Source organism: Macrobrachium rosenbergii, chromosome 53 (genome assembly GCF_040412425.1).
Source record: "Macrobrachium rosenbergii isolate ZJJX-2024 chromosome 53, ASM4041242v1, whole genome shotgun sequence".
Lineage (NCBI taxonomy): Eukaryota > Metazoa > Arthropoda > Malacostraca > Decapoda > Palaemonidae > Macrobrachium > Macrobrachium rosenbergii.
In genome coordinates this window covers 4647595-4675210 of record NC_089793.1, presented here as the reverse complement: position 1 = coordinate 4675210, position 27616 = coordinate 4647595, and the positions used below count along the sequence as shown (strand labels likewise).

At 35.2% G+C, this 27616-nt stretch overlaps 1 protein-coding gene across 1 annotated transcript; it reads right to left on the bottom strand.

Annotated features, from left to right (window-relative positions):
* On the bottom strand, positions 1–27271 carry LOC136834042 (involucrin-like). Its single transcript, XM_067096299.1, has 3 exons — positions 27229–27271; positions 1394–1621; positions 1–887 (listed from the first exon to the last, which is right to left on the bottom strand). The coding sequence occupies exons 1-3, from the start codon at positions 27269–27271 to the stop codon at positions 1–3; spliced, it is 1158 nt and encodes a 385-aa protein (XP_066952400.1).
* Positions 27272–27616: the final 345 nt, after the last annotated feature.

Sequence of the window (27616 nt, the reverse complement as noted above, 5' to 3'; positions counted from 1 at the left end):
CTAAAGAGAAGCATGTCCTAAGTCCAATTCAAGAGTAGAAGCATGTCCTAAGTCCAATTCAAGAGCAGAAGCATGTCCTAAGTCCAATTCAAGAGTAGAAGCATGTCCTAAGTCCAATTCAAGAGTAGAAGCATGTCCTAAGTCCAATTCAAGAGTAGAAGCATGTCCTAAGTCCAATTCAAGAGTAGAAGCATGTCCTAAGTCCAATTCAAGAGTAGAAGCATGTCCTAAGTCCAATTCAAGCGTAGAAGCATGTCCTAAGTCCAATTCAAGAGTAGAAGTATGTACTAAGTCCAAGTCCAGATTAGAAGCATGTCCTAAGTCCAATTCAAGAGTAGAAGTATGTCCTAAATCCAATTCAAGAGTAGAAGGATGTCCTAAGTCCAATTCAAGAGTAGAAGCATGTCCTAAGTCCAATTCAAGAGTAGAAGCATGTCCTAAGTGCAATTCAAGAGTAGAAGGATGTCCTAAGTCCAATTCAAGAGTAGAAGCATGTCCTAAGTCCAATTCAAGAGTAGAAGGATGTCTTAAGTACAATTCAAGAGTAGAAGCACGTCCTAAGTCCAATTCAAGAGTAGAAGCATGTCCTAAGTCCAATTCAAGAGTAGAAGTATGTCCTAAGTCCAATTCAAGAGTAGAAGGATGTCCTAAGTCCAATTCAAGAGTAGAAGGATGTCCTAAGTCCAATTCAAGAGTAGAAGCATGTCCTAAGTCCAATTCAAGAGTAGAAGCATATCCTAAGTCCAATTCAAGAGTAGAAGCATGTCCTAAGTCCAATTCAAGAGTAGAAGCATGTCCTAAGTCCAATTCAAGAGAAGAAGGATGTCCTAAGTCCAATTCAAGAGTAGAAGCATGTCCTAAGTCCAATTCAAGAGTAGAAGCATGTTCTAAGTCCAATTCAAGAGTAGAAGTATGTCCCAAGTCCAATTCAAGAGTAGAACTGTACAATGTCCCAAGTCCAATTCAAGAGTAGAAGGATGTCCTAAGTCCAATTCAAGAGTAAGGATGTCCAAGTCCAATTCAAGAGGAAGCATGTCCTAAGTCCAGTTCAAGAGTAGAAGCATGTTCTAAGTCCAATTCAAGAGTAGAAGTATGTCCCAAATCCACCCAAGAGAAGAAGTACGTCCTAAGTCAATTCAAGAGTAGAAGAATGTCCTAAGTCCAATTCAAGAGTAGAAGGATGTCCTAAGTCCACCCAAGAGTAGAAGTATGTCCTAAGTCCAATTCAAGAGTAGAAGCATGTCCTAAGTCCACCCAAGAGTAGAAGCATGTCCAAGTCCACCCAGAGTAGAAGCATGTCCAAGTCCAATTCAAGAGCTGAAGTATGTCCTAAGTCCAATTCAAGAGTAGGATTTCCAAGTGCACCAAGAGTAGAAGCATGTCCTAAGTCCACCCAAGAGTAGAAGCATGTCTAAGTCTAATTCAAGAGTAGAAGCATATCCTGGGTCCAATTCAAGAGTAGAAGGATGTCCTAAGTCCAATTCAAGAGTAGAAGCATATCCTAAGTCCAATTCAAGAGTAGAAGCATATCCTAAGTCCAATTCAAGAGTAGAAGGATGTCCTAAGTCCAATTCAAGAGTAGAAGGATGTCCTAAGTCCAATTCAAGAGTAGAAGGATGTCCTAAGTCCAATTCAAGAGTAGAAGTATGTCCCAAGTCCAATTCAAGAGTAAAGTACGTCCTAAGTCCAGTGCATCATCGTGACAGGCTTCAGAAATCACCTGTAACTTAATCTCTTTATTTATGCATGAAAGATATACACCAATGCCTGCAAAGTGACTTCCCCCTAACCCAAAATCTAATCATGACAACGAGCTGCCAAGGTAATCACCGCATTCTCTTCCCCCCCACCCCAACCTAAAAAAAAGTGTCAATGCCATAAGCGTGCTGATTAGATAGCCAATTTTACTTGCGCGAAAATCTCGCGGAGATGAACAGTTCATGAATATTAAGCAACTTGAGTCTCCCGAATTTCGCTAAACCAATTACCTGGGAGGCTACTGGGTGTGTGTGTGTGTGTGTGTGTGTGTGTGTGTGTGTGTGTGGGAGGTTGTAATCAACTTTGATAGCATATTTATTTTTGCGGGCTGCCGCTGCAAACGACCGGGCATTATGAATTGATGCTCAATCATGGAGGAATTTTTATATTTATACGTAGATGAGACCAGATCATTGTTGACTGCGATTGGTTTGGATGTCAGGAAATAAAAGAGAAATTCAAGAGGACCTGTTTAGATTTCTCGATGGGTTTTGTTGCTAATTCATTAGTGAGATAAAATATTTCGTTATACACGTGTGTTATGAATGGTAATTCGTGAATTAGTTGGCAAGTGTATTCTAGATGAGTTGTGATATTTCAAGTGTTAAACTTATCCTAGTCTTGATAGGTGAGGGCGACATATAGTCATGCAGTGCTATTAATTGAAGCTTTAGCAGACTCTCTCTCTCTCTCTCTCTCTCTCTCTCTCTCTCTCTCTCTGAAAAACACAACACCTACTGTGCTTCCAAACCTGGACAGGTAAATATGTACCTGGTGGTTAGTCGCCTAGTGGTATGAGCATATAGTATGTATTTATATATAGATTGACTCACATTTAGATTGAACCCAGGTCTTTCAACTGAAAGACCTGGTCTGATCCTGATGTGAGTCAGAAATTTATTTCTGTCCACACGTAATTGTGTGTTTCATAATTACGAGATTATATATATATATATATATATATATATATATATATATATATATATATATATATATATATATATATATATATATATATATATAAAATTAGTGATAATATTCAAGTATTAAAAACATACCATATATTGGTATCCTTTCTTACATTGGCGTTTATGTATACATGCATTTGTGTGTTAATTGCTTTATTTATTTGACATTTTTTCCTTTTTAATTATCCACGAGTGGTCTTTTTTATCTGTGATAATAATAATAATACTAATAATAATAATAATAATAATAATAATAATAATAATAATATTGAGAAAGCAAATTTGTGTGTTAATTTATCTTATTTACATAGATATATTTTGTCCTTCTTTTAATTATCCACTATGAGTATTTTTAATAATAATAATAATAATAATAATAATAATAATAATAATAATAATAATAATAATAATAATGAATTCACAAAGCGACTCATTAATTCTAAGCCTTTGGGTCTTCTCTCCCAGAGGCATGTTTCCTCACTTTGAATAATAATAATAATAATAATAATAATAATAATAATAATAATAATAATAATAAATAATAATAATAATACATTCACAAAATGAAAAACCTCCCAACAGATCGGTTGTACGAGAAATTCAGAAATGAATGAATAAAAACACCTTATTATTCAACAGAACATTCAGTAATGCATCCCCTTTTTAGTTTTCTGTAACAGAAATCTATTGTGCCGGCTTTGTCTCTCTGTCCGCACTTTTTATGTCCGTCCTCAGATCTTAAAAACTACTGAGGCTAGAGGGCTGCAAATTGGTATGTTGATCATCCACCCTCCAGTCATCAAACATACCAAATTGCAGCCCACTAGCCTCTGTAGTTGTTATTTTATTTAAGGCTAAAGTTACCCATAATCGTGCTTCTGGCAACGATATAGGACAGACCACCACCGGTCCGTGGTTAAAGTTTCGCGGGCCGCGGCTCATAGAGCATTACACCGAGACCATCAAAGATAGATCTATTTTCGGTGGCCTTGATTTTACGCTGTAGCGGCTGTACGGAAAACTCGATTACGCCGAAGAAACTTCGGTGCAATTTTTGCTTGTTGAGAGATCGGCATGATATCAGTCGCCTCCGCTTCTGAAACCCGGAGAGAGAGAGAGAGAGAGAGAGAGAGAGAGAGAGAGAGAGAGAGAGAGAGAGATACCTTTAACTCTGACAAACAAGCAAACAAGCCTTGTGTTGCAGGTTTAATTAGTACTCTCGGCTCGAGTTACTAATCTCGTCTCCACGCGCAGAAAGTTCTGAAAGTTCTGAAAGTTCAGTGTTGTCGTCGGCTGTTGTGGAAATATGACTTTCTCAAGAATGCCTTTTTAACGCTGTGGGGAGGGGGAGGGGAGGAGGTGATGGGGGGGTGAAGAGAAAACTTCAGACAAGACGATGAAAGGTTGTTGTGATGCCAAGTATTTGTGAAATTTGCGTGTGTATATATACTGTATATGTATACATATAATATATGTATATATATACATATATATATGTATGCTGTATATATATGTATACACACATATATACACATATATATACCTCTGTGTATATATATACATATATAATATATATATATTTTTTTACTAGATTTTATTACTAGATCTGGTATGTTTATAGTGAATATATTACTGAAGTTACAAGAATCCTTATTGCTGAAATGTTATGTAGCTTTTGTGAATTGTTTCTCTTATGTCATGCATCTATGTGTGTGATTAATTTCTGATAGTTGTAACCTTCAGAGCAAACTATAAATTCGGATTTTTTTTTCCATTTATACAATCTCAAAATAAAATTCACATTTAATGTGCTATTTATAAAAAAAAGTATTAGAATAAAATTCGCATTTCCTGTGCTATTTATAAAAAAAAATCTTAGAATAAAATCCGCATTTCCTGTGCTATTTATAAAAATCAAATCTTGGAATAAAATTCACATTTCCTGTGCTATTTCTAAAAAAAAAAAAATCTTAGAATAAAATTCACATTTTCTATGTTATTTATGAAAAAAATCTTGGAATAAAATTCACATTTATTGTGCTATTAAATATAAAAAAATATCTTAGAAAAAATTCACATATCCCGTGCTATTTATAAAAAATCTCAGAATAAAATTCACATTTCCTGTCCTAATTATAAAAAAAAAATCTTATAATAAAATTCACATTTCCTATGCTATTTAAAAAAAATAATAAAATTCACATTTCCTATGCTATTTATAAAAAAAAAATCTTATAATAAGATTCATATTGCCTATGCTATTTGTAAAAAAGAAAAAATCTTATTACAAGGGGATAAAAAAATCTTGTCGAATTTTCTTGTATTCTCCAGGTCCTAATTCAGACCGAAAATTGGAACTGTTTCTAATTCTCGTTCTACGGTCTTACAATAAAAATTCACTTCTGTGCTATTTATAGAAAAATATTATCTTGTTACGAGAAAATTGGAATTAATTCTAATTCTCTAACAATATCTAGAGATTCATTTGAGCAAATCTAGATGAAACCTTGTTAGGTTAATGCAGGCTGCTTCTTCTTCTTCTTCTTCTTTTTCTTCTTCTAGCAGGGTCGTTAGTGGACTTGAATGCACATTTCTCCCTTAATTGGATGTTGGGATCTTAGCAGTAATGACCATTGAAATTCAGACTGGGCTTTCCTTGGTTTTAGTTTAAGGCAGTGTTGGTGCGATGTTTATTTTCTGTGTTATACTTATTTAATCATTTTCTGTTTCGATTATGACCATTAATTCATATAGTTTTTAGATATACGTACAGACACATGTATATGTATATATATAATTTTATATTAATAATTTTCTATTTCGATCATTATGATTTTATGAAGTCATAGTTTTATATACATATATATATATATATATATATATATATATATATATATATATATGTTATATGAAGGTGTGTATTCATCTCTACATAATTTTTATTTCAACGTGCTTTATTACATCATCAGTCTGTGTAATGAATAAAATTACTTTAAAAATTGTGTACTTCACAGTTAAAATACAAGATAAAAACCAAAAAAAACAAAAAACAAAAACATAAAAAAGCAAAATGTTTGAAGACAGAATGTGTTTAACTCAGGTGAGTGGAGGAGGTCTTGTTTAACTGAACCAGTTGTTTATAAATAATGATTCCAGGACAGGCAGTCTGTATGCATTAGTTGTTTGGCTTATGATACAGAAATCGTTTCTATCAATATATGTTTACAAATCCAATGGTTTCTGCTTGAATGCTCGGGATTGAGAGCCTACAGTCAGTCCGAAACTTAATCCCGATGAGTCGATTCGACTAGTAACTCCCCGTCCGAGTATGTCCCAGAGTTACACTTAGGCAAGGGTTAGAGTCAATAGAGGGCTTAATCGATAAAAAAAGAACCAATCGTAGAATTAATTTTAGATTAATGGCACCATAATGCTTATGAACAATTTTAAAGAACCTTGTCGAAAGAATCATCATGTAAAAATGGAAATTTGGCATAAAACATCATACTGTACAAACCATATAATATATATATATAATGTTTATGTGTGTATGTATTTATATTTTTGTATCCATGTATGCACTTCTGTATGTAAGATTCAACAACTACATACATACATAAACAAGACAGTAATTACAGTCACATATTATCCTCAACTGGTGAAACAAAGATGAAGCCCTTGTGTTAGAAAACATACATACATACATACATACATACATACATACATACATACATACATACATACCTGTCAGTTGAAGGCACAAGAAAACGAGATAATGCCAAGTACTCTCGCGTAATTAGCACATCTCCGTGGCACAGATTAATTACAAGAAAGTACTTGGCACTGTGTCGTTTTTCTTTTTCAAGTTTTGCTGCGGCTTCAGTTGATGATCACGTCACGTGCACGTTTGTGGTTTTGTAGTAACGTACATACGTGTATGATATGATATATATATATATATTTGAATATATATAAATCATTGGTATATATATGGATATATATATATATATATGATTTGTTCCATATGAATATATATTTATCTTTGAATAATAAATATATATGTATATATATACACCATACATTTTGAATAATAAATACATACATACACATGTATGCATACATACACACACATGTTAGTATATATATATATATATATATATACATACATATATATATATACATATATATATATATATATATATATATATATATTATCTAAAAGACAAACCCTATTCATTTGGAAACAAATCCACACTGAGGTCAATGATTTTAAATTCAAGCTTCCAAAGAATATGATGTTTATTTGAAAGGAGAAACAGAAGATTATAGGGAGAGGCAGCAAGAAGAGAGTGTATTCGGCATATATATATATATATATATATATATATATATATATATATAATATATATATATAATATATGTGTATGTATCCATATTCTTCAACGTGATACCCAAGAGACGATCCACTTTCCCCACCTCCCGAAACGACATAACTCGCAGTTATTATTATCTCCGAGATCGTCAGGGTTATGCAGCGAAACAACATATGTTGATCGTAAATTTCACGGCACGGGGGCGATTTATAAACATCTGTTTTGATAATGATCTCTGTAGAGAAGACATTTTGTTTCACATCCAGATGTGCCGGGATTGTGTTCTGGGCTTATTTTCTGGTGCAGATTTCGCGCCGTTATGTTTGTTTATGTTGTAATGTGAGATTCCATGTTGAAAGGGAAGGTTCTATGTTTTCATTGATGATGTAGAGAGTTGTCTCAGCGCTACGTAAGACTTTATTTATAATACTTTTATTTAGAAAATACTCATAGCAGCATTAGTCGTAAAATGGAGAAGTAAATCCATAATTAGGTATGGATACAATTATATTTTGAAAATAAAGCTTTATATTGGAACGTGGATTTGTTTCTCCATTTATAAAAGTATATTACCGTTATACTTTCTTTTGTTGTTCCTTATTCTGCCGTTATGCTGCTGTTGGAATTGGAATGTAAAATTTAGGCGAAGGCCAAGCGCTGCGACCTATGAGGCTATTCAGCGCTGAAAAAGAATGTTGAAACAAGTGTTAGGAGAGGGTGAAAAGTAAGATGGAAGAAAGAGAATATGAACGGAGACATAGTAAAAGGAGTGAAAGGGGTTGCAGCTAGTGGGCCGAAGGGACGCTGCTATGTACGCTAATATGCCTACAGTTACCGCATGAAGTGCACTGACGACATTACCTCCCTACGAGGATTATGCTATTGTTAGTGAGAGACCCATGATTAAATTACGCTATATTTCTCTTAATAATCTCAAGAGTACTTCTTCCCCTTATTTAATGGATGTGGGTTACACCACTGTCAATTAGGTACTATACAAGCTCCTAATTATAAGATAAAAAACAAAAAATGCGCCGAAGTTTCTTCGGCGCAATCGAGTTTTCTGTACAGCGTATAATCAAGGCCAACGAAAATGGATCTACCTTTCGGTGGTCTCTGGTAGAATGCTGTATGAGCCGCGGCCCATGAAACTTTAACCACGGACCGGTGATGGCCTGTCCTGTATAGACACACGGTTATGGCTAACTTTAACCTTAAATAAAGTCAAAACTACTGAGGCTGGAGGGCTGCAATTTGGAATGTTTGATGATTGGAGGGTGGATGATCAATATACCTATTTGCAGCCCTCTAGCCTCAGGAGTTTTTAAGATCTGAGGGCGGACAGAAAAAAGTGCGGGAAGAAAAAGGTCGGACGGGCAGACAAAGCCGGCACAATAGTTTTCTTTTACAGAAAACTAAAAGCTTATTGTTAAAACACACCATCTGGTGACATGTCGGTCTTTCCTAAGTCTTGCGAATCATGTTACACATATTGCAGTGAATTTACTTTTGTTAAATTTATTTATTTTCTAGCATTTTTTTTTGTTTTGGTTTTTGTTTACTGTCGAGTTCTTCAGAAGTGAAAAAGTAAAAAAGATAAAACAGGTTTCTCTTATTTGTTCTTGCATTGCTATTGCAAACAAAGAAGTGTTTTGTTTCAAAGTTCATTTTAAATTATTGCAACAATATTCGTCGTTATCTCTCTCTCAAAAAAATTGCTCAATATCAAAACAGAATTCATTTGGGAATAAAAGTATTATAATTTCATTTTGTATGATAATGCTGCTTTTAATATGAATAACAAAATTTGTTGAAATGCAAAATCATAATAATAAAATTACATTTAGATTTTATTATGACATCGCTTTTTTATCTCTGTAAACATAAGTCAGTGTTATAGAGTTTATTTAAAAGCAAAGGTTCCAGATGCGCGTAAATTGTATTTCGGATTTAGAACATAAAGCGATTGATAAAAATCTTTGTAATGCGATTCTTGCGATAAAATCAGATTTAGATTTTAATATTGCATAAACATAAGTCAGATTTAGATTTTTCGATTTACAAAATTTATTATGTTTTAAAAGAAAAATTAACAAGCAAAAACTGGTTTTATTTTATCTCTGATTTTAAACAACGTAAATTGATTTCATTGTAAAAAAAAATTAGTAAAACTTTTTATTTTATTGTAAAGGAAAATTAACATTTTAAAAAAGAAAAAATTAACAAGCAACTTAAACTTAGTTTTATTGTAATGAAAAATTTACAAAAATTGATTTTATTATTAACAAACAACGTAAAATTGATTTTTAAAAAAGAAAAAATTAACAACTTAAACTTATTTTATTGTAAATGAAAAATTAACAAGCAACATAAAATTGATTTTATAGTAAAAGAAAAATTAACAAGCAACGTAAAATTGATTTTATAGTAAAAGAAAAATTAACAAGCAACGTAAAATTGATTTTATAGTAAAAGAAAAATTAACAAGCAACAAAATTTGATTTCATTGTAAAGAAAATTATTTTATTTCATTGTATAAAAATTAACAAGCAACGTAAAATTGATTTTATTGTAAAAGAAAAATTAACAAGCAACGTAAATTTGATTTCATTGTAAAAGAAAAATTAACAAGCAACGTAAATTTGATTTCATTGTAAAAGAAAAATTAACAAGCAACGTAAATTTGATTTCATTGTAAAAGAAAAATTAACAAGTGAAAAATAATCTTTAAATTTGATTTCATTGTAAAAGAAAAAATTAACAAGCAACGTAAATTTGATTTCATTAAAAGAAAATTAACAAGCTTTGATTTCATTGTACCCAATTAACAAGCGTAAATTTGATTTCATTGTAAAAGAAAATTAACAAGCAACGCAACTTTTAAAATCAAAAGCTGAATTTATTTGGAGAGTCACCTTGCTTAAGAGAAAGATGAGTAATGAACTCAAATGCTGAAATTTAACGCGCTTTTTAAACGATAGAGAGAGAGAGAGAGAGAGAGAGAGAGAGAGAGAGAGAGAGAGAGAGAGAAATGAAACTGTCTTCAGCAAATGCTAGCTTGTGTCCGAGTGGCTTTTCAGAGAAACGCTGACTAGCAGGTAATGAGAGAGAGAGAGAGAGAGAGAGAGAGAGAGAGAGAGAGAGAGAGAGAGAGAGAAACTGTCTTGAGAAATGAGATCTGAGCGCATATTCAAAGAAACTGTCTAATGAGAGCAAGAAACTGTCTTGGAGCTTTGTATCTGCGCGCATATTCAAAGAAACGCTGACTAACAGGTAATGAGAGAGAGAGAGAGAGAGAGAGAGAGAGAGAGAGAGAGAGAGAGAGAGAGAGAGAGAGAGAGAGAGAAACTGTCTTGAGCAAATGCAAGCAAAAGCTTGTCAAGGGATGTTAGAGGATTTCATTGTAAACGTCTTCACAATTCTTCGTAAATACCAGAAGGAAGAATGCAAAAGTACACACACACACACACACACACACACACCCAAGTGTGTCTAGCCAGGCGGGGAGCGATCGACCTTGTGAGAACCTAAAAGAAAAGAGAGAGAGAGAGAGAGAGAGAGAGAGAGAGAGAGAGAGAGAGAGAAATGTATATACGTGTTGGCACCAAACTGTCCCTGGCAGAAGTCTCTGTCTCGAATTGGCACCTAAATCTAGTACAGTGCGAAACATTTTTGGAAGGAAGAAGAAGAAGAAGAAGAGGAAGAAGGAGAAGAAGAAAGAGAGAGGAAAAGCGAGATCTACTCGATATTCCCAGCCCGAGAAACACCATCTAAATGAATCAACTTTATGGCCTACATGTGAGTAGTCCGTCTTTCACGAGGCTAGGAGAGGCTTAGTTCTTTAAGAAGGTAATCGTGTTTTTTTTTACTTTTATTGGGAGCTATATATATAAAGATTATTTATATAGGATATATATATATATATATATATATATATATATATATAAATAAACAAATATATATACGTATTACATTATATATATATATATATATAGCATATATATATATATGTATATATACATATATATATATATATATATATATTTATATATATATATATATCTTTTCCCCGTGAATGTGTTGGCCCGTTAATTTTCAACAAGAATTTGAGGATACGATTGCTAGCCCCCCATCCCAATACATACCCAAGCTACGACCCTCACAATCAACTGACCATCAGTTTTGTAATTCACTACTTAGATCAACAGAAGGACAGTTAACCTTTCAGGAAAACGACCCCCAAAACATATCTCCCCTTGAGATCGAACCCAGGTCTCTCCTGTTAGAGCATGCGCAGCAATAAAACCGAAATCTTCACATCGTATTTCAACACTATTGTTGACTCACTTCTAATTAAATCTCGGGAAGGCACGACAGCAAATTAGGCGGTGCAAGGAGGAGGGTCCGCGGGGAACATGACACAAGCCGGAATTATGACGCATTTTAGGCGGGGCCTGATTCCATCGACGGTGTTATCGGTGTCGTGGGTCGTACATTATGGTAGTTGCTTAATTAAGTTTTTATTTGCCCTCTCTTTGCAGTTTATGGATGGTTATGTACAGGGTGTGTGTGTTTTATGGATGGTTTAGATACAGGGTGATGCAAAAGGATAACGATGCGTCTGGTGAATGATTTGGGGTTGATTGTTTTCGTGATTTTTGTGCAGTTTTAATATGAGTTCCTTTTTTTTTTATATTGAAATGTTTGTGATGTACTTAATGCTATTAATGAATTATATATTATATATATATATATATGTACTGTATATATATATATATACACATATAGGAGAGAGAATATATATATATATATATATAGTATATATATATATATATATATATATATATATATATATATGTGTATATGTGTGTGTGTGTGTGTGTGTAATATTCGCTTGCTTTAAATACAAAGTAGCCATTTTATTCAGTAATCCAAATAAAAAACGCCATGGACCTTGTGTGTTATCTCTCTCTCTCTCTCTCTCTCTCTCTCTCTCTCTCTCCCCTCAGTTCCTAAGTTTTTTGTACTGTCTGGTTGAAACAAATCCTTTAATCAGTGTTGGGTCCGAAAATTATTGCGGAACAGAAATGTTGTTATAAAATCCTTGTTTTCTTTTAAAGAAAAATGCGCATTTGTTTGAAGCCAATGCTAGGATTGTTTTGGTTTACTTATTTATTCATTATGTCATGGAATTTAGCATGTTTGGCAGTACAGTTTTATATTCTCTCTCTCTCTCTCTCTCTCTCTCTCTCTCTCTCTCTTCCTCTTCTGAAAGCTCTATATTTTCTTTGTATTAATTTTATTCTTTCTCTTTCTCTCTCCCTGTCTCTGTCTCTTCTCTGAAAAACTCTATATTTTCTTTGTATTAATTACTCTCTCTCTCTCTCTCTCTCTCTCTCTCTCTCTTGAAAACTCTATATTTTCTTGTATTAATTTTATCTCTCTCTCTCTCTCTCTCTCTCTCTCTCTCTCTCTCAAACTATATTTTCTTGTATTAATTTTATCTCTCTCTCTCTCTCTCTCTCTCTTGAAAACTATATTTTCTTGTATTAATTTGATCTCTCTCTCTCTCTCTCTCGAAAAGCTGTCTAGATTTCCCTTTTCAACTTCTTTGTAGAGTGGATTCAATGTGGGAAGCATAAGTGTGAGTCTACAGCATTTTCCCTTATTCTGTACCCTGTTCTTTGTGGGAGGAGAGAGAGAGAGAGAGAGAGAGAGAGAGAGAGAGAGAGAGAGAGAGAGAGAATGTCAGTAAATCTTCATGGCAGCCTTTTTCAGGAGGGGCGTACGTACCCTGATGGTTTGGTAGGGGTTGGGTATACCAGTTGTATGTTTAGTTTCTGATTCCAAAAGTCAGAAAGTCTCTCAGTTAGCAGACTTCCTACCACATTCTTTTACACACATCACAAGACTGTCTTTAATTTGAATTTTTTTTAGATTCGTAATGCGAGATATGAACTACATGGAGATCGATTGCTATTAATCATGACAATTTTTTTTTCATACCATGATTTTTAAAAAGATTTATATAACAATTTGTGCGTAGAAAGCATGAAATATTGAATACTATATCAACAGAATCTTTGTATGCCCGTCCATAGAATTAAGGAAAGGGAATGTAATTTTTAAACAAGTAATAAATACGCCGAAGTTTTTCGGCGCTGTCGAGTTTTCTGTACAGCCGCAGCTTATAAGTGCGATTATGGCTAACTTAATGGTGGTGCCAGAAGTAAATTAGAAATTTACTTAAATAAAATACAAAAAACTGGGCTACAGAGGTTGCAATTTGGTACGTTTGAATGTTGGAGGGTGGGTGATCAACATACCAATTTGCAGCCCTCTAGCCTTAGTAGTTTTCAAGATCTAAGTGCGGACGGACAGACAAAGCCGTCACAATAGTTTTCTTTTACAGAAAACTAGAAGTAGAAGGAAACTTGGAGTCAAAATTATACAAATGAAATAGGTTGGTTCATTTTGAATCAGCTGACTAATATCAGCACGGGACATTACCTCAAGGATCTGTGGTAATATTAAAGGGAATAGGACGGCTGGTGTGGACCTCCGAACTCTGTCCACAGAGGGAAGACACGAAAATTAAGTACAGAACCTCTGAGAGAAATCCAGTTCTCTCGTTTCTCAAGTTCTCTCCTAATAATAATTCTCTTTGTAGGAATAAAGAAGAATTAAAAAATTGTATTTATTTCAAAGGACAGTGAAATGAACCAAATGAAAAATGATTTGTAAGTGTTTCTAAGGAAAGCCATTCCAAATATTGGTCCTAAAGATAATTACTTTAGTCCTCTGGCTAAGAAAAGGATGAAGAATCAGTAAAATGTGCTGTAAAGTTTCCTTGGAATCAGGCCAAAGAAGCCAAGGGTTACAGAAGAAACATTTCTTTTGAAAATTAATTGACGGAACGGATACTGTAGCGTTATAGTATAGTATACACTCTCTCGCTTTCACCCCACTTGGCTGAAGAAGCGGCTCTTGGGTTAATGGTGTCTGTTGAAAAGCGTGTAATTATATATATAGTATATATATATATATATATATATATATATATATATCTGTATGTGTCTGTCTGCCTGTGTGTGCTGTTCGTTTACAGAGCGCATGCGCTCTGTAATAAAGGAAGAAACAAAGGTAGGAGAAATAAACATGTAAGAGAAAAAATAAAAGGTGTATCTTTATCCATGGCAGTTTTAAAATATTGCGTTATGGGAGAGAAAAAGCTTTTTAAGCAAGACGAGGGGGGAAAAACACCCCAGAAAACAAGAAGGAGAGAGAGAGAGAGAGAGAGAGAGAAGAGAGAGAGAGAGAGAGAGAGAGAGAGAGAGAGAGAATTAATGTTCTTAGGCATGACAATGTCAGTGACAATAAAGCATTTCTAACGGATGCCCCCGCCCACCTCCTCTCTCTCTCTCTCTCTCTCTCTTTCTCTTCCTCCTCTCCCTCCTTCCAACTTGGAAGTATGACAAGAACTGGGCGTAAAGGTGTATAAATAAACCTGTATAACTCAGGTGGGTTTCCATTTGACAGATGTCACCGTTCTTCATCAGCCCCTCCCCTCCCCACCTCTCCATCCCCTCCACTCCCTCCCATGTCATTCCAAACCCCCCTCCCCCCAACACCTGCCATCTACTCTGAACGCAGCCTTTCTCTACATTTAGAACCTTAGTTTCGTCTCTTCTTTTCATTGCTTATTATTATTATTATTATTATTATTATTATTATTATTATTATTATTATTATTATTAACAACAGTAATATTGAGAAGCGAGATGGTCTTCATAGGTGTGAATTTTGCTACTAATTATTGCTGATGGTAATGGTACTGATAATACTGACAAGACATCAATGATAGTGTCGATGATAATAATAATAATAATAATAATAATAATAATAATAATAAATAATAATATATGAAGTTCACTTGATAAAAGGCTTTTAATATCGGAATGTCACTTTTACAGAGGAAATTATAATATATATATAAATATATATTTATTATATAGTATATATATATTTATTATATGATATTCTTGTAAATACTAATATTATTATGGTTAAAAATATACTATTATTTATGTCCTTGTAAGTGTTAAGTTATTATATATTAAGTATATATATATATTATATTATATATATATATAATATATATGTATAGAATATATATATATATATATATATTATATATATATATATATATATATATATATGTGTGTGTGTGTGTATGTGTGTGTGTATATGTATGTGTGTGTAATTTTATGGTCTTTAATAGGCACGCCAAGAACAACACAGCTAAGAGACACCATCTTTAAATATAGATTGGTCATTTCAGCCAAAGTCGGCATGCCAGAAAAGGTGAAGGGGAGAAATGATGGCAGGAAACTGTAAAAATACGTTCAAGACATTCTGTGATTTCGTTGGTACTGGTTTTATGTAATGAATTAGGTCGTCGCAAACATTTTTTTTTTAGTTGTAATCTCTGTTCATATTTGGTACAGAATCAATAGTACAGCTGTACCATTATAGGAATCATTTTTCTTTTATACAAATCATTTATCTGTGTTTTTGTTTTCCGTTAAAGACAACTATTGTGCCGGCTTTGTCTGTCCGTCCGCACTTTTTCTGTCCGCCCTCACCCTTTTCTGGTTGAGCTCAGACTGTCGCTCGATGGGCCGTGGAGTTCTTATGAAGAGTTAGAGAATGTATTTCTGGTGATAGAAATTCTTTCTCGAATGGCGGACTAGTTGTAGGTCCTGCTGCTAAGTAATCAATTGGTTGCCACGTAAAATAAGCTCAATCCTTCGATCAATCAGCAGTGGTCCCCAGCGTCCAATCATCAAATACTGGTATGTTGATCATCTACCTCCAATCATCAAATATACCAATTGCAGCCTCTAGCCTCAGTAGTTGTTATTTTATTTAAGGTTAAGTTAGCCATAATCGTGCTTCTGGTAACGACGTATGATAGGCCACCGCCGAGCCGTGGTTAAAGTTTCATTGGCTGCGGCTCATACAACATTATGCCGAGACCACCGAAAGATAGATCTATTTTCGGTGGCCTTGATTATACGCTGTACAGAAAACTCGATTGCGCCGAAGAAACTTCGGCGCATAATTTGCTATTTTTTATTGAAATAATTTATTCGAATTTTTAGTTATAATCTATGTTCATATTAGGTACAAGGTGTTTGCAGTTGCATGCATTATAGAAATCATTCATTTTAATTGCGTTTTTATTATTGAAATAATTTATAAGAAATCATTCTCAGTCTTGTCTTTCTTGCCGCAGTTTTCAGGCTAAAGGGAGTGAAATAAAACTGCCTGGCAGATTGCCAGAACTTTTAAAGCAAACCACGAGCTATCGAGAGGGTACAACCAGTCCAGTTCTGAGTAAAGAATGGTGACGGTGAAACAATATATTTTTTGCCTCTAGTGAGGTAATGACTGACATTCCGTCATAACATGAGGTCGGGGGAACCACGGGTCTAGCGCATGCGGGTCAGAGCTGTACCGTGTATTACCGTGTATGCAAAACGAAACTCTATATCATATCCCCGTAGGGGGGATAGTGCCGTCAGAGTACCTCATGCGGTGAACTGTAGGCATTACTTGAGGTTCCATGCAGCATCCCTTCGGCCCCGAGCTGCAACCCTTTTGCGATCCTTTTACTGTACCTCCTTTCATATTCTCTTTCTACCATCTTGCTTTCCACCCTCTCCTAACGATTGATTCGTAGCGCAACTGCTTTGAGGTTTTCCTCCTGTTACACCTGTCAAGCCTTTTGCTGTCAATTTCCGTTTCAGCGCTGAATGACCCCATAGGTCCCAGTGCTTGGCCTTTGGCCTAAATTCTGTATTCAGCTCAGTTCTATATAGTGCATTTGCTTGGTCAATTTTTTCATGTCGGTAATATGACAGCGTTCCCGGTTCTGAGGCCGTTTTGTTAACGGTAAAGTTCCCCGACAACGGTTTTGTAAGTTTATTCTTTTTTCATTAATCACAATAACTGTTTTTTTTAAGACTGAAATAATTATCTTTCATTTACTGACCACAATTCTGCCCTAAAATGAAAAACTGCAGTATCTGCAAAATTTTCCAAACTGAGACATGCCACCTACTGGGCTCGTGAAACACTAATACACAAATTCACTGCAGTTTCAGAATGATCATTCGGTGCTTTTTTAGGGGTCCCCATTTGCAGTATCTGCAAAATCAGTATAGCAAGGGAAAACTGCAGTATCTGCCATTTTTCTCAGTTTTGTATTCTTGCAGACACTGCAGTCTTCCATTTCAGGGCAAAATGGATTTTGAGTATGACACTTGACAGCTACTTATTGGTTTAAGTTTTTTTTTTTTCTGTTACAATCCATGATATTAGCTTCATGGGACCGGAGCATCTTCCATTCCTATCCACGGTAACGGCTTCGTAAGACTGAAGCATCTTTTACATTTACAATCTTACAGTCTGCCTCGTAAGTAAATTTTGGTGCTACTTAGAGTTACTTATTGTTCATTTATGACCGAGTAATGGAAAATAACCGCGACACATACCGTAGGTACATAAAAGAAACAGTTCCATTTTTTCGTTTCCTTTTTTGGGAGGGCAGCTGGGAGGAGTTGGAGGGTGGGGTATGGGGAGGAGGTTGGAGGGGGGGTAGGGGAGGGGAGGAGTTGGGGGGGAAGGTAGGGGGTAGGGGAGGGAGGTGTCTGTGAGAATAAGCAAAATCTTGGCACCAGTGAATAGATTTATATATTTTTTTTAAACTTGTTTTTATTCTTGGTATTTGTCGCCTTGTTAATGTTCCTTTGTTCGTCATAGGAAGAGAAGTACTGTAGGGTCTCTCTCTCTCTCTCTCTCTCTCTCTCTCTCTCAGTAATTACAGTTGGTCGCTAGGAACAGACTTTCTGCTCCTTCTTAGAAAAAGACGCGTTGCTGTCTCACTCGCTTTCCCACTCAGTAAATTGACAATCTTTCCTCTCTCTCTCTCTCTCTCTCTCTCTCTCTCTCTCTCAGAGTAAACAAGAAAGACATTTCTCTTTATCTATCAGTAAATAGTTAAAAAAAAGATGCTCTAATTCTTTCTCTTTCTAAGTAGATTTATTAGTTAAGAAAAAGATTCTCTTTCTCTCTCTCTCTCTCTCTCTCTCTCTCTCTCTCTCTCTCTTTCACACACACACACAGTGAGTGAACAAAGAAGGACATATTTCTCTCTGTCTTTCAGTTAATAGTTAAAAAAAGGTACTCTCTCTCTCTCTCTCTCTCTCTCTCTCTCTCTCTCTCTCTCTCTCTCTCGTTGGCACCTTTTCATCGGCAGTACACGGCAAACTGACGCTTCCCCGTCTGGCACTGTTAGCGTAATAACCGTCGGAATTACCTGCTGGCGCTGGCGTGGCACTCATGCAAGAATATCTTAATTGGCGGTTCATACTTGCAGCGAGATGCAGTGAATTGCACAGGTTATTTCTCTCTCTCTCTCTCTCTCTCTCTCTCTCTCTCTCTCTCTCTCTCTCTCTCTCTCTCTCAGTTTTGCCACTGATTCTTTTTTGGTGGCTCTTGTTATGTTATAATTATTATAGTTTAAATCTTAATATTACATTTGCGTTGCTATTTAATTAAGTGAAAGTCCTAGGGGACTTGAAATCCAGTATTATTATTATTATTATTATTATTATTATTATTATTATTATTATTATTATTATTATTATTATTATTATTATTATTATTATTATTATTAAAAGTATTTAGGACAATTTTTGTCGAGAGAAGAATGTACAGATATGATATATTTTTGAATAAGCTGTTAATTTGTATACAATAACTTTCTCAATTTCTAACTCATATTTATTGGTTTAATTATACTTTATTTTAAATCTCCTTTAGACCTTTGTAAGAGGCGAATAGAAAATACTAAAAGCTTTTTCCACAAAGGCCTGTGGATACCTCACCTCATTCTTTACTTGGCAATGAGATAGCTGCTATTCCTGAACATTATGTACTCTCTCATTCCACCTGTTCCACCTAACGTAATCGTCGTTATCTTAAAATTACCCCCTTTCCCCGTTCTCCTCTTGAAGCTAACCCCTTTTCCCATCCCCCTCTTATCGTCCTCATAATTGCCGAAACCGTGGTTTGATTACCATGCATATCTCGTTATCTCATTTACAATCATTTTCATCTTTTCCACCTAACCTAATCGTCATTAACTTAAAATCATCCCCTTTTCCCCATTCTCCTCTTGAAATTAACCCCCTTTTCTCCTTTCCCCCATTTCCCCATTCTTCTCTTGAAATTAACCCCCTTTTCCCATTCCCATTCTTGAAATTAACCCCCTTTTCCCATTCTCTTGAAATTACCCCTTTTCCATTTCCCTCTTACTGAAATTAACCCCTTTTCCCATTCTCCTCTTATCACCCTCATAATTTCCATGCATATCTCATTATCTCTTTCACAATCATTTTCATTTGTTTCACCAAACATAATGCTCATTAACTTATAATTATCCCCTTTTCCCATTCTCCTCTTGGAATTATCCCCTTTTCCCATTCTCATCTTGGAATTATCCCCTTTTCCAATTGTCCTCTTGGAATTATCCTCTTTTTCCATTCTCCTCTTGGAATGATCCCCTTTTCCCATTCTCCTCTTGGAATGATCCCCTTTTCCCATTCTCCTCTTGGAAAGATCCCCTTTTCCCATTCTCCTCTTGGAATTATCCCCTTTGCCCATTCTCCTCTTGGAATTATCCCCTTTTCCCATTCTCCTCTTGGAATTATCCCCTTTTCCCCTTCTCCTCTTGGAATTATCCCCTTTTCCCATTCTCCTCTTGGAATTATCCCCTTTTCCCATTCTCCTCCTATCATCCTCATAATGACCGCATATCTCATTACCTCATTCACAATCATTTTCGTCACCGCCGTCCTCACCATCTCGGCATTAAGTACCACGGATTAAGCGAGGTGACGAGCCCTCCGTTTTATCAGGAGGAACATGCCCACCCCGGGAGAATTTATGCCCACAAACAGTTCTTCCCCCCGTCGTAAATCGCGGTGGTAGTTATCAAGGACCCAGAGCCATCTGTTGGAGGCGAAAGCAAACACTCTTTTTTTTGTTGTTATTGTTGACGAGGCAGGTTTGCTTGCATGCATCATCATGACTGGTTTAATTCTTGTTGTTTCATGCATGAAGGGGGATGAAATTTTACTCGGTTATTTGGTGGCTTTGAAAGCAACTATTGAATTTTTTTTTCTTGAAGATATTTCTTTTGGCTCTTCGTGATAACTGGTTTTTGCTGAGGTTAACTGAGGTGAGATATGTTGGGTTTTAAGGGGTCATGCCCAGATCGCTCCAGGACTGCTTGGGGTTCGAACCCGGATCCTGTTGTCAGTAAGGCGATGTGTACTTATATAATTATATATATTGTATTGTATATATATATGTGTGTATATATATATATATATGAATGTATACACACTCATACATTTGTGTATATATACGAGTATATGTATATATAAATATGCCTCAGGTTCTGCGCTATTAACTAAGACTAGTCTAACTCCTGTGTCATTTAATTGCATGGAAACTTTAATACTCTATATAATGGTATTGTTAAATATATTATAAATTGTAAAAATAGTATTTAATTATTTTTGCAATTTCAAAATGGATGAGTTTCAATATTGATCTTGTTAAAAAGACAGAAATTACCATCAGCCAGTAAATTCGTGGACTGTGAGTGATTCGCTCATTAGGTATTTGGGTCAAGGTCTTTTGAAGAGAGAGAAAAAAAAATAATGTTTGCGTTTGAATTCAGAAGCCATTAATGGATGAAAAAGATAAAAAAAAAGTTTTGGTTTTGTGAAGTAATATCTTATCTTTCATGGGGAGAGTTGATCAGTAAGTTTTTCTTTAAAACGCTCGAGATAAAAAAAAAAATAAAATAAGCGAACTTCCGATTTATCTTTGACCTCTTCCTGGAAGTTGGGTTCACTCTGTGATAAGAGAGAATTTGAATGAGGGCGCAAATCTCTCTCTCTCTCTCTCTCTCTCTCTCTCTCTCTCTCTCTCTCTCTCTCTTTTCCTTTCCCTAGTGTGTGTGTCTCTCCCTCCCTTATTTTTCGTCATTAAAATCAGCCTCTCTCTCTCTCTCTCTCTCTCTCTCTCTCTCTCTCTCTCTCCTTTCATCTGTCAGTATATGTCTCTCCCTCTTTTTCCGTCAAGAAAATCTCTCTCTCTCCTCTCTTCTCTCTCTCTCTCTCTCTCTCTCTCTCTCTCTCTCTCTCTCTCTCATTAACTAGTGTCTCTCTCTCCCTCGTTTTCCGTCAAGAAAATCAGCTCTTCTCTCTCTCTCTCTCTTTCCCTCTCATGAACCTATGTGTGTCTCTCTCTCATTTTTCGTCAAGAAAATCAGCCTCTCTCTCTCTCTCTCTCTCTCTCTCTCTCTCTCTCTCTCTCTCTCTCTCTCTCTCTCTCTCTCTCTCTCTCTCTCTCTCTCTCTCGTCTTATTTTTCGTCAAGAAAATCAGCGTCATTTCCTCTTCAATTTCCAAGGAGGATGTAGCGGTCGGAGGAACCAAGTGGCTGTGTTTAAGAGCATTGACTCTATGGCTTGGTTGAAGGAAGAACGAACAGCGAAGAGGATGATGATGATGATGATGGGGAAATGGCGAAAGACGGCGATGAAAGACGGGGAGAGAAGGATTTTTCGTTCCCCTTCCAAAATTTCGACAGTTCATTTTTCGAGGGATGGGGGGAGAGGCGGGTGGGTGAGAGAGAGAGAGAGAGAGAGAGAGAGAGAGAGAGAGAGAGAGAGAGAGAGATTGAGTGAAGGGTAGGGTTCTTTTTCGTGTGAGGTGGAATCGAGGCTTTTTCTGATATTCTCACTTTCGTTTTGAAAATATTTTTTAAGACGAAATTAAGCTTTTTCTTTTCAGAAATACCCCTTTCTTGTTTTGAAAATCTTTTCTAAGGCGAAGTTAAGCCTTTTTCCAGAAATACTCCTTCTTGTTTTCAAGACGAAGTTAAGCTTTTTTTCAGAAATACTCTTTCTTGTTTTGAAAATTTTTTCTAAGACGAAGTTAAGTTTTTTTTCAGAAATACTTTTTCTTGTTTTGAAAATCTCTTCTAAAACGAAGTCAAGATTTTATCTTGTTTTAAACCTTTCCCAAGAAGAAATTAAGCTTCTTTTCCAGAAATTCTCACTTTCTTTTTGAAATTCTTTTCTGAAGAGCGAGCATTTAAAGTTAGCTGAAGTGCTTTCAGCCTGAAAATGCTTCTTTTGGTTTTGACAGTGGTATGTTTTATGTAGCCAGATCAGGGCATGAAAGCATTTCTCCTGAATACTGAAGGATAAAGGAAGATCTTTAAATCTCCCATTCATATTCCACTGTGCTCCATTGAGAATTTTGTCTTCAGTGTATCATAAACTTCCGGCCCTTTGATTCTTCCCATATCGTGAGCCACCCGAGCGTTTTATCTCTATTTCCTGTCTGTTTCCCATTTTGAGATTTGTCCTTTTTCCACCGTGCTTTGGACCTAAGGGTTGCGAAGATGCGCTTGATTTTATTTTGCTTGGAATAAGGGTGATCGTTCTGTGAATGTGTCAACCTAAAAAATATAATTGATGGACTTGTTCCTCCTGTGAATAAAAATTTTATTTTAATAATTTCTAGTTCTAATTGTTGTTTATCTAATTATACACACACACATATATATATATATATATGTATATATATAAATATATATTTTATGCATATATATTATATATATACATATATGTGTATATCTATTTATATATTTATATATACTTAAAATGTGCGTGCACGCACGCGTGTGCGTTTAGGTGGGTGGGTGGATGTGTGCCTGTCGTTGTTGCTTGAGAAGTGCTTTCATCTAAATTTAATCTAAGGTAAAGTGTCTTAATAAACAGTGTAATATCTTTCGGGAAGATGGCCATTGTTGTTGTGACGCCATTCTGTAGCGATTATCATCAATGAATTCCATATTGATATATGTTACATTCACAAATGCAAAATGCATCAGGAAAATGTTTATGTTTCTCTATTTCATGATATGTTCCCTTACACACATCTTTGCACTTAATATCCTTCACAATTTCACAAGTTCATGTCTCAGCCCTTTTGACTAATCACACCGTCGCCTTCAGAACATGGACTTCTCTACTTCCTTCTGCATTTCCCGAATCTTGCCAGTCTCGGTCTCTGCCCTGTATAAGCAAACATTTTCCCTCCCCTCCCTCCCCCATCTTGTAATTTGAGCAGGGGGAACGGCCCCCCCCCCTCCCCTCCCCTTTCTTGGTCATCGTACCGTGATATCACCTCTTCAGGGGCAATTGACCTGGAGACAAGAATCCTGACGACTTGGATAGTGATAGGGATGTCACTATTACTCAGCGTTCACCGTTTCTTTTTTTTTTTTTTATCTTTTTGTTTTATTGTTTATGAAGGTTTTCGTAGAGGGTTTGTACATTTTTTTTATATTTGTGTTTTCGTATTGTTCTTTTTTTTGTGATTCTTTTGTGTGTGTGTTTTTTTAGACATTTGATAACGACATTTGTAATTATTGATTGGTTGATTCATTCATTCATTCATCCATTCGATTTTCTTGTGATTCTTCGGTGGTGTTTATTTCAGTCATTTGGTAACGACACCTAACTTGTAATTATTGCTTAATTGATTGATTAATTAATTCATTCATTCATTAATTCATTTATGCATTCACTCATTCATTCATTCGTTTATTCACTCACACGTTCATTCATTCACTCACTCACTCATTCATTCACTCAGTCACTCATTCACTCACACACTCATTAATTTACTCAGTCATTCATTCACTCACTTATGCATTCATTCACTCGCACATTCAAGTCATTCATACGTTCATTCATTCATTCATCTTTTGATTTGACTTGAATAACGAAGCATTTAATTTTATACGAAAGTAAACTATGATTATTTTTCCCGACATCACTCATTAAAAAAAAACTCCTTAAGTTAATTTTTTTTATAAACACAATAAAAACACTACTTACAAATGCTGTGAATCACTTCTCAATGAAACGGCATTTCCCCTATTTCAGGACCACTTTTCTCGCAAGGTTTATACCGGTGCATGTTAAAACTCCAAATCCTAAATTCCAGTGCCATTCCTAAAAAAATAAAAAAAAAACTTTAAAAATAGAAAAAATAAAGATGAAAAAAGTAAAAAAAACACCTCCCGGGAGACGGTCAGTATGGAGAATATGTCGAGGTAGAAAGTTTTCTCCCTCCAAAACTATTTCCTCTCGGGAGAGGAGAAAAGAACATGGATTTACACTCCGGGAATCAGCGACTGAGCGAGACTACAAAGAAAGTTATTACTGGCGAAAGTGTGTTCGCTCTCTCTCTCTCTCTCTCTCTCTCTCTCTCTCTCTCTCTCTCTCTCTCTCTCTCTCTCTCTCTCTCTCTCAGCTTTCATGTTCGACAACGTTTAGGTATCTTGTATCTATCTGTTCATTCCATGTTTTACATGTACTAATTTCTCTCTCTCTCTCTCTCTCTCTCTCTCTCTCTCTCTCTCTCTCTCTCTCTCTCTCTCACACACACACACATATATATATATATATATATATATATATATATATATATATATATATATATATATATATGTGTGTGTGTATATATCTCTCTAATACATATATATATATATATTATATAAAATTATGTATCATATATACATATATAATGTATATATAAAATTATAAGTTCTCTCTCTCTCTCTCTCTCTCTCTCTCTCTCTCTCTCTCTCTCTCTCTCTCTCTCTCTCTCTCATCACCATATATATATATAGATATTATAAATTTCCCCATCTCTCTTCTCTCTTCTGAGCAGGCAACAGTGAAAAGTTTACCCAGGGCCGCCCAAGAAAAACTCCGTGGAAGGAACGTGACGGGCGGGAAGTTAGGGCAGTTTCCCCTCCCATCTATCTCCCGATATAAAAAACGGGGGATCGACGAGAAGAACAGATTTCTTTTTCACCAGTTGGGCCCTATTTTTTCTCTTTTTATTTTTTCGAGACGGTGGGGGTGGTGGGGGTCTAATATTGATGGTGACGCCTCCTTTCGGGATTGTCATTTGATGGTGATCGGGCGAGGAAGACCTTTCTTACTAGATAACGGTTGTTATAAATGATACTAAAAATAATGCCATTTGGTCTTGAATAACAGGTGTGAAAATTAAACTAAATTCAAGTTAGGTAAGTTGGACAGCAAAGTTGGAAGAAAGCAAAGGGAACGGGTAGAAGTAAATACAAAAAGCACAGCAAATAACCGTTAGTTCCGTCTGCAGACTCTCCGTGAAACCCCACCACCTCATCCCCACCGCCACTAGCTTCCTCATTATACCACAGTCCAAGATCTTTGTAGCTGACTATTAATGCTTGCGAATACACGCTTAATTTGTTCTCTTTGCACTTTTATTATCTACGCCTGTTTTTCCTTTTTATTTCTTTAGTTTCTACTGATATATGTTGGATTATAGTTAAATCCGATAGTTAAACTCCTGAGTTTTTCTTGTATCTGTTTAAAAAAGAGATATAAATAAATAAATAAATATATATATACATATATATGTATATATACATACATACAATACATATATATATATATATATATATATATATATATATATATATATATATATATATATAGAAAGATAGATAAAGTATACATTTCTCATTTCACTATTCATGCATATTCATAGCTACCCTTACCAAGCCTTTCCAAAGTCATCATCATCATCATTATCCTCTTCGAGCCACGTTCATTGAAGTTCCAGTCGGCGTATTGTTTTGCTTATCAGTTCTTTTCCACTCCGTTTGCTCTCCATTCAGGTTGAATTCTTATTGCGATCTTTTTTTGGCGTCGCAAAGACTCCTCCATTTGCAAGACACAGCTTCGCGCTGCGTTCGTGCGGCGGCCGTTGGTTGTTTCGTTTGCCGATTTCTGTTTGATCGTTATCCATTTTATTTTCATTTTTGTTCATGTTTGTATCCAGTTTCTTCATTCTCTTGTGTTCCTTCTCTGTTGGTTTTACTTATTTTTCATCGTATTTCTATCTTGTTTCTTCATTTCTTATATATACTCTCTCTCTCTCTCTCTCTCTCTCTCTCATATATATATATATATATATATTTGCACACCCTCTCTCTTGTGTTCATTATTTCATCAGTATTTCGCGACTCTTGTTGTTCATGTCTTATTCTTTTTTCTCAGTTCTGATTCGTTTCTTTCCTTCTCTTCCTTATTCCGTTTGCATCCTTTGTATTTTCTTATTATTTCGTAGCCTCATTTCCTCAGACATTCCTCTTCTTCCATCATTCTCTTATCGTTTATTTGCATCTCTCTTCATCTCATCGCAATATACCTAACCTCATCCTAATTTCTTCCTCACTATTCCTTCCTCCTTCTACATTCTCTCCCCAGATTTTCCTCCCTTCTCCTCACCTTGTTCTCATTCTTCCCCACCCGTCATCCCACTCGAATTTTTTTTTTTTTTTTCTTTTCAGCTTTCCTCATTATTTCTTCATTCTTCTCTCAGCCCTTCCTCATTTCTCCTCTTTCTCTGGAAATCCTCTTCAGTGATCTCTTTCACGTTGTCCGTTCCCTCTTTAGGCCTCGTGGACACTTCCGAGTGTCCAAGGTACTTCCTGCTTAAGACCTGGAGGATTCTCTCTCTCTCTCTCTCTCTCTCTCTCTCTCTCTCTCTCTCTCTCTCTCTTTATATATATATATATATATATATATATATATATGTATGTGTGTATGTATGTATGCATGTATGTATGTATATATATATATTATATATATATATATGTATATATGTATATATATATATATATAAATATACATATATGATAGTTCATAAAATTTAACTCTGTATTTTTCACACTTTCAAATATTAGGACATAAATAATTTTCACACTTTCAAATATTAGGACATCAAAAATTTTCACTTTTTCAAATATTAGGACATAAATAACCCATTTAACTAACACATTAGTTTAGAGTTCACTTTACCTTAGAAATAACTTACAAATAAAGGAATTATATATGATAAGTACACCTACCTTGGCCAGGATTCGAACCCATGGCCTTTTTCGGGTAGAACATGGGAGATATTTCAGTATACAAACAGGTTGAGATAAACACACATCCTAAGAATTGAGACGCCAGCTATACATAAAAATCAATCGACAGATTCAAAATGAAAACCTCAAGGACCGATTAGCAGCTTGATAAACAAACATGATAAAGAAGGTGTGAAAGAAAATATATAAATAGTTAAGGAAAACTTAATTTTTGCTGGCCACCATCAGTGGTAACAGTGAACTAATACCTGAAAAAACTTAAGCATAAATGAAAGACACTTGTAACTTCAATAGCTTTATTTTTTTTCCATAAAAAATCTCTCGGCATCAAACAGTTGCATTTTCTAGAGATAATATACAACAGGTT

Excerpts from the sequence above, each read along its gene's own strand:
- LOC136834042 (XM_067096299.1), bottom strand. The coding sequence starts at position 27,271 with ATGTTCTACCCGAAAAAGGCCATGGGTTCGAATCCTGGCCAAG. Across the intron at positions 1,622-27,228 it reads GGGTTCGAATCCTGGCCAAG|GACATCCTTCTACTCTTGAA; the intron begins GTAGGTGTACTT and ends AATTGGACTTAG. Across the intron at positions 888-1,393 it reads AGACATGCTTCTACTCTTGG|AACATGCTTCTACTCTTGAA; the intron begins GTGGACTTAGGA and ends AATTGGACTTAG.